The 14,424-nt window shown below is 38.3% G+C and overlaps 2 protein-coding genes across 4 annotated transcripts in view; one reads left to right on the top strand and one right to left on the bottom strand.

The window, feature by feature from the left end:
• Positions 1-1,123: 1,123 nt before the first annotated feature.
• Positions 1,124-8,976, top strand: LOC311286147 (RING finger protein 122). The gene is made up of 6 exons (XM_084402216.1): positions 1,124-2,274; positions 3,799-3,949; positions 4,552-4,594; positions 5,641-5,682; positions 6,472-6,554; positions 8,238-8,976. The coding sequence occupies exons 1-6, from the start codon at positions 2,250-2,252 to the stop codon at positions 8,359-8,361; spliced, it is 468 nt and encodes a 155-aa protein (XP_084258342.1). The 5' UTR covers positions 1,124-2,249; the 3' UTR covers positions 8,362-8,976.
• A 41-nt stretch (positions 8,977-9,017) lies between these two features.
• Positions 9,018-14,424, bottom strand: part of pdcd11 (programmed cell death 11) — a 29,380-nt gene continuing 23,973 nt past the window's right edge. For all 3 annotated transcript variants that reach the window (XM_084402207.1, XM_084402208.1, XM_084402209.1), the window contains exons 32-36: positions 12,415-12,665; positions 11,830-11,998; positions 10,712-10,865; positions 10,414-10,579; positions 9,018-9,456 (exon numbers count right to left, since the gene is read on the bottom strand). In XM_084402207.1, coding sequence (XP_084258333.1) covers positions 9,285-9,456; positions 10,414-10,579; positions 10,712-10,865; positions 11,830-11,998; positions 12,415-12,665 — 912 coding nt within the window. In that variant the 3' untranslated portion in view covers positions 9,018-9,284. The remainder of the gene's footprint in view (positions 9,457-10,413; positions 10,580-10,711; positions 10,866-11,829; positions 11,999-12,414; positions 12,666-14,424) is intronic.

Below are 14,424 nucleotides of genomic sequence, written 5' to 3'. Positions count from 1 at the left end.
TACTATTAATCTATTTTAAGGCATAAATACGTTTTTTTTTCAAGGAAAAAACATTTCAATATGTCATTTTGGTGATCAAAGGTGAGTTTTTAGGGATAAAATTATTGACTACAGGGTGACTTTTAATATGCATATTTTAAATACTTGAGCTTTTATTTTATATTTTTTGTTTAAATTCTAAAGTTTTAATAGTTAATTTTATGTTTTTGTCATTTTTTATTATTTTTTTCTAAATATTTCTATTTAGTTTTATTTGTATTTCAGTTTTGACATTTAGCCTATTTGCCAAGAAATCATTTTTAATTGTCATTTCCGGGTTTTTTTTCAAGTGTAGCCTACGTTTTTCATTTGATATTTAGATTTTACCTTAGTTCAATTACCTAAAACTATTTTTAATAGTTTCAGTTAACAATAACAACACTGGAAGAAACGCCTGTAAGACAGTTGTTGGAACGTAACCGTGATTTGATAAGGCTAGAAACACGACACAACTTTTGCCCAGATTTTTTTGCCCCGATTCACAGTCAGGACAGTTGCCCAAAGTCAGAGCCAGTCCGCAGATTTGAGTTGACAGATTTCACACAAAAAAAAAATCGTGTGGTGTATGAAGGTCAAAAACTTCAAAGTCTGATTCCATCCATTCGGAGGCTATCACCTATTTTCAAAGTCGGCAAGTGCATGATGCGTAGTGTTTTAACATCAGTTCTGATTTTAAAAGTGGTGTAGTGTACCCTTTAGATAACCAGCAAATCATAGTTAGCATGAAACTGAACTGTGCACACCACACAGATAAGTCATCAAGATTGCTGAGTGCGACAAACAGAGACACCGAGAGCACATGGTTGTTAGGCAAGCAGCAGCTGTTGTCTCCAGAGCAGAATATAGTTGGGGGTTGGTCGCCTGAGTCTTTTAGTTTCTTTTTCCACCCTTTCTCTGATTAAAAAGCTACAGTTATATTCTGTGCCTGAACATAACAAGCTTTCATGCCAGTGCTTTAGTAGGTCAGACAGCAACATGATCTGCATCTGATTTAATGTGCTGCATACGTGTCATTGCGCTCACTCATGCAGTCTGCTGCCCCAATTTTTTTTTTTTTTTTTCACTCTCACTTGTTTTGTCTGTCACCTTGGGCTTGTTTTCTGCAGCACAGCGCATGCATGTGGCCTTACTTCCTCTACAAGCCCTCACTTTTAGAAGAAGAGGAGGCCATCCTGTGACTGCAGTCGCGCAGAGAGAGCGTGAGGGATTGGAGGAGGGGAATCGCTCAGGAAGAGAGGGAGGGATTGGAGGACAGAGTTGCGAGGCAAACCAGGATCACATGAGCACAGATCTGTTTACAAACTGAATGTGTGCGGCCAGGAAAGACGCAGGAGCCTTCCTGGAGAATATTACTGGTCAGCCTCACTAGCACACATCTCTAACCCCCAGAATTGCTTGCGTTTTGGCTGGGATATTAGTTAAATGAGCCGAGGGATTCGTTTTTTCGGTCTACTTTTTTGATGGAAGGATTGAGAGAGCAGATGGTTTTAGGTGGAGAGAAAAAATACTCCCCCACACACGTAAACGCTTGAAAATACTGCTCTCTTCCTTCTCTTAAAGGGCCAGCTCTTCGATAAAAAAGGAATATACCTTAAAAAACAAGGCGACGTCAAGGAGGAACTGCTGGAATAATCGACAAGAGACCCGAAAGGCATGCCAAAGTCTTTTGCAAGAGGGGTTTGAGGGAAGACAAAGACTGTTGTAGATGGAGACTTGTATCAGAACGTATGTTGCTCACACTTCTGCACGTATGGATGTTTAGTGCTCGCTAAACCGCCAGACGCAGGATTTATCAAGGAATTTGTCAACTTTTTTGTGTGCGACAACACAAAGAAGATCACATCCGAAGTGGACTCGTTCTCAAAAGACAAGAAGAACATCAAGGGCACGATATGCTCCCTTAGTCTCTGCAACAAAGCACCTAGTAGTGCATATTCACATCAGCAGAGGCAAAGAGTGATTGAAATCTTTTGTCCGTCGATGCTGGCATCATAAAAGTGAGATGAATGAGGGAATAATTTGACTATAATCAAAGGCAGCACACCCTATCATATTAAGAGCTGGTTCTCGGACAACGTTGGTTACACAGTGGCAAATTGTCGGGAACAAGTCGAGCTGGAATCTGGTTTTCGGTTGCGTCCTCCAGCCCCCGCATTGCCTGTTCCAGACAAGCAGTGAGTTTGCAGCAGCTCTGCTTGGAGTCAGATTACATGCAACCATTCCAATGGTGTAACGGTGAGTGGCCTGTGCGAAAAGTCCAAGCCGAACTCGAGTTTGTTTTTCTTCCACCAGCTTTAGTCACTGAAGCGTTGTTGGCCGATGAGGATGTTGAAACCAGTTTGAAGAAGTCAAAGGGAACCGTTCAGAAAGGTCAAGGGTAGCATGCCAAAGATTGTGGAAGTATTCATGCTATGCGTACGTAGACAACCCGCATGCTGTCAAGCCGTTTGCTCTTCCGAAAACTGATATGTCTAGAGATGTATTTTTAGATGAAAACATGGATCGACCTGTAACAAGTCAAATGTTGCAATGACAGTAATGCCCAGTTAGTAAACACGATTATCGGAAATTGCTCATATTCTGATTACGTATATGTCATGTAAACGCGTCAACTCGACTGCCAAAACCAGATAAAGCAAACAAGACAGCTGCCATATTTATGTATTAATAATATTTTTGGGTCTCATATATATATGACCCCAAATATATGTTCAAAAGTTTTTCGGTCAGTACGATTTTATTTTTTTAAGGAAGGAAGTCTCTTATGCTCACCAAGGTTGCATTTATTTGTTCAAAAAAATACAGTAAAACAGCAATAATGGGACATATTATTACATTTCAACTTTTCTATTTGAATATATTTTAGAATGTAATTTATTCCTGTGATCAAAGCTGGATTTTCATTACTCCAGTCTTCAGTGTCACATGATCCTTCAGAAATCATTCAAATTCTAATGATTTGCCGGTCAATAAACTATTATTTCAACATTGATAATAAAAATAATTGAATATCACTGTTGAAATCATAGTTGTGCTGCTTAATATGGAATATATGTGTACAGGAAGCTGCTGAGCATGCAAACCTCTTTTCTGAATAAACAAGATTATGGACCATAATCTGAATATTTTGTGCATCTACAAAAATGTATCATTCTTTGAGTTCCATATATATACACAATAAAACATATCATAATCATTCAGTCATAATCGTTCATATGAATGATAATAAAAATAAGAATTCAACAAAAATGTATTCAGTTGTATTTCTGTAGAGAAATGAAATATTTTGCCGTTGTATATGACAAAGCGTAATAATAATAATGATAATGTGGCACACATTAAATCTCATTGTACCTTCCCCATCAGAATGACTCAAGCTTACAATAATCTCTGTGGAAGCCCCTCCACATAAGCACCTTAGATGAATCGTTCCTCAGACTCAGACTAAGGGGGATTCTTGCAGACTCTGCGTTAATCTTTAACTCTTAAAGTACATTGACTGACTGGGGAATATGAATGGAGAAGAACTGGTTAGAAAACAGTGAATGTTAGGCTACACTCTTATAACCCACATATGGCTTCACGAAAGGCCAGATGGTGGTTCGTCGGAGTCAATCCCACAGTTGTTCATATTTGTTTTTTGTGCATGCATAGCTAATTTCCCAAAAATTCCCTTGAAAGTGGGTGTACTGAAGAACTGTTCTTCCTGCTCGCCGAGTGTGATGTAAACTGCTGATTTGAGTGTGTGTTTGTGTGTAGGCTGCCTCTGTGGTTTAGGGCTGCAGCATTCAAACTGTGATATGTCAGAGGAAGACATCTACCGTCTGCCGCTCAACGTGTACGTCATCGTACTGGGCATTGGCATGTTCATCTTCATGCTCAGTGTAATCTTCTGCTGCTATCTGTTCAGGCAAGAGCCCAAACACAGTCACCACACCCGCACAACTGCTGTACCACAAATCAGACGTGTCCTTTGTTGCGTTCCGCTCCTGTGAAGACATGTAGAAAGACACAGAAAGACATGTCTGGAACTTTCTTATAGTTTGCATGCATACATATATAGTCTGGCAAGAACGTTCTGAACATACGTTCTTCGGTCTTTGTTAGCACACAACTTTATCTATACATCATTCATGGAAAGTTGTTTTTCTGAAACGTTTTAGTTGGACGTTATGGGAACATTATGGGAAAGTTACTTTTGAATGTTCTCTGAATAAGTAATAAAGTTGAAAAAACATTAGACGAACGGCCAACTAAAACGTTCCAGAAAAATGTTCCGTGAATAAAGACCTGATAACTTTGAAGACTTTGTCAGAATTTAAGATAACAGTATAACTTAGTATATTATGTAGAAGTATATGCGTTTGAGAGTTTGACAGAGGAAATGCTACAGCAAAATGATTCACACAATCACAACATCTCTCTTTTGCACCACCCACAGCAGTTTTTGCAAGTTGAACTCAGGAAGAGCAGAAGTGTTGTTTCATTTTTTTTCTCTCTTTTTGTTTACAGGTTGAAACAGCAGGGCACAAGGGAGCAGTACAGCTACAATGAGGTGGGCCTAAAACAATACAGTTAGATATAAATATAGTCTTGATGAAATCCCAATCTAACAGATGACCTTCATGATATACAGTACTGTGCAAAAGTCTTAGGCATGTTAATTTGATTTAGTTAATAGAAGTTAAATCATAAATAAATAAATTCAATTTGTGATTTTATTTTTGAAAGCATTCTCACTTTACAGCATTTTAACACAAGTGCCAGTACTTTTCACAGTACTGTAGCTTTGCAGGAAGGTTTCTTCATCTCGGAGACGTTCCCGAAGTCCTTCTGGATTTAGTTTGTCTGTTTTTTCTGGGGATATTAACATGCCTAAGACTTGTGCACAGTACTGTACTTTACTTACATAAATAGTTAGCATGCAAACATGACACAACACAAGACACATATGTGCTTTTTTTTTTTATGGTGAAAGAAGGTGCTTACCTTTATATAATTTTGGTCAAGATCCTCTGAATTTATTTCAGATAATAATTTATCTAAAAGATGTAATTGGTCTCACAATAAAAACATGTGGCTTGCTTAAAAAGAAGGAGGAATAAGACTCCAAAGTGTACTGTATTCATAGAAAGTGCTATGTAACATGTAAAGAGAAACACCAAACTGCAATTAAAAACACAGTAATCGATACATAAAGCACACCGACACTTCTCAATTCTCAGTTACTTACATTAGTCTGTTACAGTGGCTTTTTCTGGTAGAGATGAAATATGTAACTTTTTGCTTTTTAAAATACTTTATTCTATCCCTATGTAGAGACAGCTGTAGGTATGTTAATTTTCTCGAAAACGCCTTTTCGATTGTCGTTATGGATATTCGCCACAGCGATCTGTCAGATTTGTGTAATCCGACGCAACGACGCTGACTCGACCAATGGCGAGAGCTATGGGCGTGGCTATGTTTGTTCGACCAATGACTGACGAGGGGCGTGTTCGCACTTCAGCTTCCAGTGATTTAACCATAGGCTAGACTGTAAAAAAAAAAAGGATTTAACATTAAACAACACAGTGTCATTTTTTTCTTTATTTTCTCTTAAAGGTGGTGTTGAAAGGCGCAGGAAAGAAGCTGAGCCTGCTGGGAGTAAGTTTCATAAGCTCTCTGTAAAAGAACATTTGCATTTTAAAACCATGCGTGACTGTTTAAACTTTGAAACTGTGCTCTAAAATTTGTATGATGTCAGAAAGATCAACCCATTATTTTTAAAGGGATAACGTTGCAGACAGCATAAGTAAATGCAGGGAAAATCATAAATTCTGCTTATAAAGTTTTAAAAACTACTTTTTTATCATTAGGAGTAGCCTAAAATGTAATGGATTTGAATTACACAATTATACACAATTTACAGGGTTAAATATATTTTAAGTGTTCGTACTGAGTAATAATAATAATTAACTGCAAGTACTTAGGGTTAGGATTAGGTGTGGTTTAGGGTTAGTTACGTAATTATGGACAATTTATAGTTATTACTATCTTGAGAACAGCTATTTATGAACATAAGTGTCAGAATCAAAGATTTTGCATTTCAAATTTCCATATTTTTTTGTGCATTCAAAATTCTTCTTAAATAAAGTTATGATGTGTTCACTTGTTACGTAAAAACCTCAAGGGGAAATTCTTGATTATGCAAATAGACCTCTGCGGGATTTTCTGGTCCTCTCAGCCACCTGGTGAATTGCATTATGGGAGCACTGCCGTTATTTTCAGTAGAATCACATGCAGTTGGAAAAAGTGAGACTGAAACCAAAACAAAGGGAAAATGTTGGAAAGGCTACAGCCAGCATTCATGCAGCATGTTGCTTAAGTGTTTGAATTATGCCTTTATTAATAAAAGAAAGGGACACTAAAAGAGTTTTGTGTTTTGTGTCACAGCAGCCCTGTGCCGTGTGTCTAGAGGAATTCAAGACCAGAGACGAGCTGGGCGTGTGCCCGTGCTCACACACCTTCCATAAGAAGTGAGTTCCACTGTAACAAGTGTTTACTTAACGGGAGATGACGCATTTACTTGTGCCAAGAACTGCTTTGAATATACAGAGCCAGCAGAATTCCACAGAAAACTCATCAGTCACAGTTTCAATTTGAAACCACAATGTTAGAGTACTTCTAATAAGTCTTTTTTTTATGGGAAATGGACAAAATACTCCCCCCCCCCCCCCCATGGTTTACACAAAAATATGAAACTTTGATAAGATAAGTTTCTTGAGCAGCAATTCATCATATTATAATGATTTCTGAAGGATCATGTGACACTGAAGACTGGAGTAATGATGCTGAAAATTCAGCTTTGCATCACAGAATAATAGAAAACAGTTAAGTAAGGGATAATGTATAGCGAGGCTGTTGTTACAGCGAATAACAACCCCGACAGGCTGAACTTCGCGTCGGGGTCTTGAATCAGCCTGAAGGGGTTGTTATTCGCTATAACAACCGCCTCGCACTACATTATCCCGCTTATTACATGGTTACCTACAAAATAAATCAATGATTTGACACAAAATATTGATTTAAAAAGGAGTCTGATTTAAAAAGGATTGTATTGCTTCCGCTAAAGAAAATAGTCCGTTCCGCGTCCATAGCAACGCTCTGTTTTTCATGGCAACGGTGTGTTATACTTCACAGCGGTCTGTTATCAAGAAATAACACACCGCATTCTACATTGGAATTCAACCAAGCCATGTAATAAATGATAATACTTCACAATATAACTGTTAAGTACTATATTTGTTGATTAAATAAAAGCATAAAAGGCTAATTTGAAAAAAATTTTTTTTTTAAATGTACAGACCCAAACTTTTGAATGGTGGCATAAAATAGTCTATTTTATGCTGTTAAGTCCATTCAGCCTCATATAATATATATATATATATATATGGGGGTCGGAAGCAAAAAAAAAGCGGGTGGGTCCTCCCCCAGAAAAATATTATGTTACTAATGCCATTCCATGTATTCTGATGCCTTTTAATTAAACAAGTAAACTAAACTCGCCTCCACGTCGTGCATTAAATGCACAGCTATCCGTGGATTAACCTGCTGATACCATGGTCATTTGCCAGCATTGACAACTTAAAGCTGTTATTGATGTTTGCAACACAATATTTGACTGGAAGGGTACAACGGGCGGTTTTTTCGTCAGTTGCGGCTCGTTGAGAAATATAATGTAGCTATTGCAGCGGAAATGGAGTTTAATTCATTAGGGCATTCCTCAAGTGGAATGGATTTGACTGACAACGCTCTGAAAAGCGAACAGACATATGCGCTTAATGTAAAAGTGAGTGGGTCCAATATCATTGGTCTTAAAAAGTGGGTGGCTCTTGTCCCACCCTTATACTATGGTTCCGACGCCCGTGTGTGTGTGTGTGTGTGTGTGTGTGTGTGTGTGTGTGTGTGTGTATATATATATATATATAAAATGCAATGCAATTTAAATGTTTGAAGAATAAACACTTATAACATGCATCAGTCCTAAAGACACTTAAGTATCACTCTTACTATTGCTCACACTTTTGACACCTAAACAAACTACAAGCAACTGCAAAGCAACAGCCTAGCATTGTGGTGGCGATTTAAGCAAAATGCAAAAACCTAGATATGGCTGTTGCAAGCGTATTTTTAAAGAAATCTTTCATTGTAACTTGCAGGTGCCTGCTGAAATGGTTAGAGATCCGCAGCGTCTGCCCGATGTGCAATAAACCCATCATGCGTATCCAGAACGCTGACGCCCCACGAGGAGCCGAGGTGCTGCAAGACCCCGAGGAGGTGTGACCCCAGAAACTGTGCGGCCCACGGCCATATTAACACCCTCCGGTTCTGCGGTCGTTGGAACAAATCACGTGACCCTGCTAAGGCTCTACGAAGCCATCTATATGCACCGCCACAGCGGACCTGGAGAACGTGAGAAACCAGGACGACAACGTTCAGCCTCCACTAGTGATTCAGTAGCCAAACATAAGAATAATCTCCTATATATCGTGCCACAATATTCTTTAAATTAGTAATGTGCCGAGGGTCTAAAGCGAGAGACGCACCGTGCATGCTGGGTAACAGGCATCAAAATGAGAGGTAAATATCTCAGTTTGCCTCAGGGGGATCTAACTAGGATTCTTTCCAAAAAGAAATCAATTAAACTTTGGCAATTAAACTTTTACTGCCGATGAACGGGCGTATATATGTGACAGTAGGGTGTAGGTGTAGTGCACTGTCTGTTTGACTGGTACTACAGGTCTTCATAAAGATCCTGTGTAGTCCTTACAGAAATATTCAATATATAATCAGTAACCAGCAGTTCTTCTCTCCATTTATCGTGTTCACTGCTTGAATCGTTCCTTTTTCTTGTCATTTTGTATTGTTTGTTTTTGAATAAAATGTTTTTGTGGTTAACCTTCCTTTAAAAGGAAATGCTGGATAAAGATTTCTGGAGCTTTAGATAGCAGAATTTTTTATTGCAAAACCTGAATTCCTCTATAACAGCACTGTTTTTTTATTAATAAAAAAAATCCATAATCGTCATTTAATCAAAGAGGGAAAAACTGGCTATTTATAGACACTCATGACAGGAGATGCAAGTTCAGGAAACGCACCTCCGGAAATATGTTAATAGGTGTACAAGGAAAAAAAATGGGTGGGAGAAAAGGTTCTTTGTCCTCAGATATTCTATTCGTCTTAATCCTGATGTAAAATAGAGGGTTCTAGCTGGCGACTTCGGCTCCTTTCGACTCCACGTATTCCACAGCTTTCTGTTTGACCGCCTGGATGGTCTCGGGTGTGCCGTTTGTCTTCTCGTACTCCAGGTAGCGCTTGAAGAAGAACTTGATCTTCTTCACCGACACGCTTAGGTGAATCACGCGGTCAAAAAGCTCCCTGGAGGGAACGGGAAAATATTTTCAAACAAGTGTTGTGCCAAACACAAGAACTGAGAACAGGATTGACAAGATTTTAAGATTCTACATATAATTAGGGATGCATGATATATATCAGCTATACGCCGATATATGTTCATTTTTTAAGTTATCATAATCGGCCCGATGTATTAAAGCTGATAAATAATGGATTATTTCCTTCAGCTGAGACACTTCAAATACACACTTTAGCCATGATACTTTTGAATTGCTGGAAATATGATTGGAATTACTTCAAAAAGGAAAATACAGTTAATTGCAATGTGCAGTGCAAGTCTGTCATATAGGCTACAGAAAATTATAATGAGAACATTATTATAATTGTGTGCTTGTGACATGGATTTAATGGTGAGACTTTTGTTTTTGTAATCAGAAAAAATTATATAAAAATTTGGATTTAGATTTATCGGCCAATATATCGTCTATTGACTTTCAAATAAACAAAGAATTATCGGTTATCGGTATCGGCCAAAATTTTCATATCGGTGCATGCCTACATATAATATGAAATGTCAAAAAATATATATATAAAAAAAAAAAAAAAAAAAGTACAATAAAAAGTAAATAAAATAAAATAAATAAGGTACATAGAATAAATTAAAATTAACAATGCAATAGTTTCAAAATGTAAAATAAAAAGTAAATAAAAAAATAAAATGTAATACAGATTAATATTTAAAACAAAATCAAAATTAATAAAAGTTGTAACTTTAGCCTAACTGACCAATGATCAGCTTTTTTTTTTTACAATATGAAAAACCGATATGGTTTTAAACCAAATAAGTTATTGTTTTAAACTAATATTTAAAACAAAATCAAAACTAATAATGAGATTGGATGATTTTGATGATTGAAAGGGTTTAAAAATTCTTAATATGGACAACATGAAGTACAATTCCTACCCTACAGGTGTGCTTACCTCACTTCCCTCTGAGAGCCGTGCTTCACCATCAGGTCTATGAAGACGGACCACAGGTCTGTGCGTTTGGGGTAGGTACTCAGGACCTTGTCAAACATGGATTTGCCTCTCTCAGTATTCCCGTACTGAAACTCCAGCCGGGCGAATTTGGCAATCAGGTCCACGTCTGGAAAGGTAGTGAGGAAACAATGCATGAGCTGCTAACAGTCAACCTGGAGGGTCTGGATATCATTTAAATAGTTTTTTCAGATTCATGACACCCAGTTCCCACAGAGATGACATGTAGCTGGGCACTCACGATCTTTATTGGACAGGCTCTGCAGCGCCCTCTGAAGGAGGGCGTTTGTAGCGTCGCTCTGACGCTGTCGTAGCAGGAAGGTGCCGTAACTCAGATATACAGCTTTCTCCTGTCTGAAGCGCTTCACCATGTTTTTATAAAGACTCTCAGCCTCCTACACACACAGGATACAAAAAGTTTAATACTGTGATACAGAGTTTCAACTTTGACGCAACTAACCGACCAACCAAACAACTTTGGATACACAATATATTGGTGGCCATATTAGTATCAACCAATATTAGAAAAAAATTTTAAATTTAATTTCTGATATTGAGAACTGATGTAGCCAATATAAGGACTTGTTTTTGATTTCCAAAGAAATACATATTTTGCCATATTGGCATTTCATGCACTACATTGAATTCTTGTTCTGATGGCTTGTAGCATGCGTTTATGTTTTAGCTTTTTTAATAAATTGATGTATAAATAGTTTAACAAGAGACCTTTTGTTACCATTTATACCACAGTCAACATATTTACACTACCGGTCAAAGGTTCAGGGTTGGTGAGTTTTTTTTTTTTTTTTTTATGTTTGAAACAAGGCTGCATTTATTTGATAAAAAAAAAAATACAGTAAAACCGTAATATTGTGACATTACCGTTTTATATATATATATATATATATTTTTTTTTATTAAAATGTAATTTATTCCTGTGATTCCTGTGAAATTTCAGCAACATTCCTCCAGTCTTCAGTGTCACATGATCTTGTTTCCTTTCTTTTTATTATCAATGTTGAAAACAGTTGTGCTTAATATTTCTGTGGACATTTTCTTTTCATTATTCTCCGTATTATCTATTCTCAGAAAGTTCAAAAGAACAGCATTTATTTTAAATAGAAATCATTTGTAAGATTATAAATGTCTTCACTGTCACTTTTGATCAATTTAATGCATTCTTGCAATAAAAATTATTTATAAAAATTGTTTATAATAATACAGACCCCTTACTTTTGAATGGGAGTGTAAGTGGCTGTGATATAAAATTTTGCTCATACCACCCAACCCCTACCCATATCACATCAGTGCGTCCCAACTAACAACCAATCCGATCACGTCACCAGACATAATGCTCACTTTGATCTTGTCCGACTTGGCATAAATGTCGGCAAGCTGCTGGTACACAGGAAGAGGTTCACAGTATTGGATGGCCCGATCAAAGATTTTCTGCAAACTGTCCGGTGTCCCGTACATGTTCTCCAGATTCAGCATGGCCACCCACACGTTCAGCTTTTCCTGTTCCTCTCTAAACACACAAACAAACTGGTTAATAGTTGTAAAATTGTATTTCATTTGGATGTTTTTCAAAACATTTATGCTAAAAGGAGGCAGAGCAACACGCCTATAATCCTTTAATTAAGAGTGTCATTTCTTTGCAACTACACTCAGTGGAATCTAAGAAAATAATGACTGCTTTCAAACAGGTTTCCTGAAGCAGTTTTTGTACACAAGTTGTATTTACTTAATGGCAACAGGACTTGACATTAACACCTGCCAAATGCGGGTGGATTTCAGCAGTGGTGTGTAAGGCAATCACTCCTACTAATCACTTTGGCGGGTTTAATTTTATAATATACATTTTTTAATTGTAGGTTTTTTTTAAATAGATACTAAAATATATCTGAAACCTGAATGGCAACCATACAAACTAAAGTGTTTCACCTGAAGGAGATTGTTTTGAGGGCTCTCTCGGCGACTGCGCGCGCCTGCTCGATCTCCGTGGCCTGCAGATGGAAAGCCATGTACTGCAGCCAGAGGAGGGAGCTGTCCGGAGACGACAGGAGCAGACGCTCAAACGCCGTTGTGCTGTCGGGTCGTACAGATGTGTCCATGAGCTCTGTCTCCAGCTTGTTGAGCTGATGCTCCGCATTCTGCTGCTCCTGCTTTAACTCCTTACGGGACATTTTCACAGGCTGGAGAGAAAGAGGAGCCGTTTACGGTGTGTTTGCAGGCAATGCATTGTAAAAAAAAATATTTTTCTAAGTTGTAAATAAAACAGATTATTGGAGTTTTACAAGAAAAGACTTCAAAATTTCATGTTTAATTCAATGTTTCTTGCCGTTTCTTTGTTATTTTTTGTGAAATTTATTAGCAATTTTTGAGTGAAAATTGTTTCACAATTTCTTTTCAGTGTGTGCACCTCTAACCTTAAATTTTTTCTCTGTTGTGATATTTAATAGTCTACATGGGAGCAACTTAATTTTGATGCAATCCATGGCTCAAGAGCGGGAATGAATGCACCTTTCATTACAATTGCAAGCAATATTGCTCTGTCCCCTAGAGGGACATGGTGATCGCAAAAAACTAAACAAAAAGCTTTTGCATCCCCCAAGAAACCTGTTCATTTGTAAAAAAATAAATAAATTGCATCTCCCTGAGAAACTTTGCGTCTCCCTGAGAAACTTTGCATTCGTTCGCACAACTTTTGCCTCTCCCTGAGAAACTTTGCATTCGTTCGCACAACTTTTGCGTCTCCTTGAGAAACTTTGCATTCGTTCGCACAACTTTTGCGTCTCCCTGAGAAACTTTGCATTCGTTCGCACAACTTTTGCCTCTCCCTGAGAAACTTTGCATTCGTTCGCACAACTTTTGCGTCTCCTTGAGAAACTTTTCATTCGTTCGCACAACTTTTGCGTCTCCCTGAGAAACTTCGCATTCGTTCGCACAACTTTTGCCTCTCCCTGAGAAACTTTGCATTCGTTCGCACAACTTTTGCCTCTCCCTGAGAAACTTTGCATTCGTTCGCACAACTTTTGCGTCTCCTTGAGAAACTTTGCATTCGTTCGCACAACTTTTCCGTCTCCCTGAGAAACTTTGCATTCGTTCGCACAACTTTTGCCTCTCCCTGAGAAACTTTGCATTCGTTCGCACAACTTTTGCGTCTCCTTGAGAAACTTTGCATTCGTTCGCACAACTTTTGCGTCTCCCTGAGAAACTTCGCATTCGTTCGCACAACTTTTGCCTCTCCCTGAGAAACTTTGCATTCGTTCGCACAACTTTTGCCTCTCCCTGAGAAACTTTGCATTCGTTCGCACAACTTTTGCGTCTCCTTGAGAAACTTTGCATTCGTTCGCACAACTTTTGCGTCTCCCTGAGAAACTTTGCATTCGTTCGCACAACTTTTGCCTCTCCCTGAGAAACTTTGCATTAGTTCGCACAACTTTTGCGTCTCCCTGAGAAACTTTGCATTCGTTCGCACAACTTTTGCCTCTCCCTGAGAAACTTCGCATTCGTTCGCACAACTTTTGCGTCTCCTTGAGAAACTTAGCATTCGTTCGCACAACTTTTGCGTTTCCCTGAGAAACTTTGCATTCGTTCGCACACCTTTTGCCTCTCCCTGAGAAACTTCGCATTCGTTCGCACAACTTTTGCGTTTCCCTGAGAAACTTTGCATTCGTTCGCACACCTTTTGCCTCTCCCTGAGAAACTTCGCATTCGTTCGCACAACTTTTGCCTCTCCCTGAGAAACTTTGCATTCGTTCGCACAACTTTTGCATCTCGCTGAGAATCTTTGCATTCGTTCGCACAACTTTTGCGTCTCCTTGAGAAACTTTGCATTCGTTCGCACAACTTTTGCCTCTCCCTGAGAAACTTTGCATTCGTTCGCACAACTTTTGCATCTCGCTGAGAATCTTTGCATTCGTTCGCACAACTTTTGCGTCTCCCTGAGAA

The sequence above is a fragment of the Rutilus rutilus genome, assembly GCF_951802725.1.
Source record: "Rutilus rutilus genome assembly, chromosome: 2".
NCBI classification, from domain to species: Eukaryota; Metazoa; Chordata; class Actinopteri; order Cypriniformes; family Leuciscidae; genus Rutilus; species Rutilus rutilus.
This window is presented reverse-complemented; position numbering and strand designations above follow the sequence as displayed.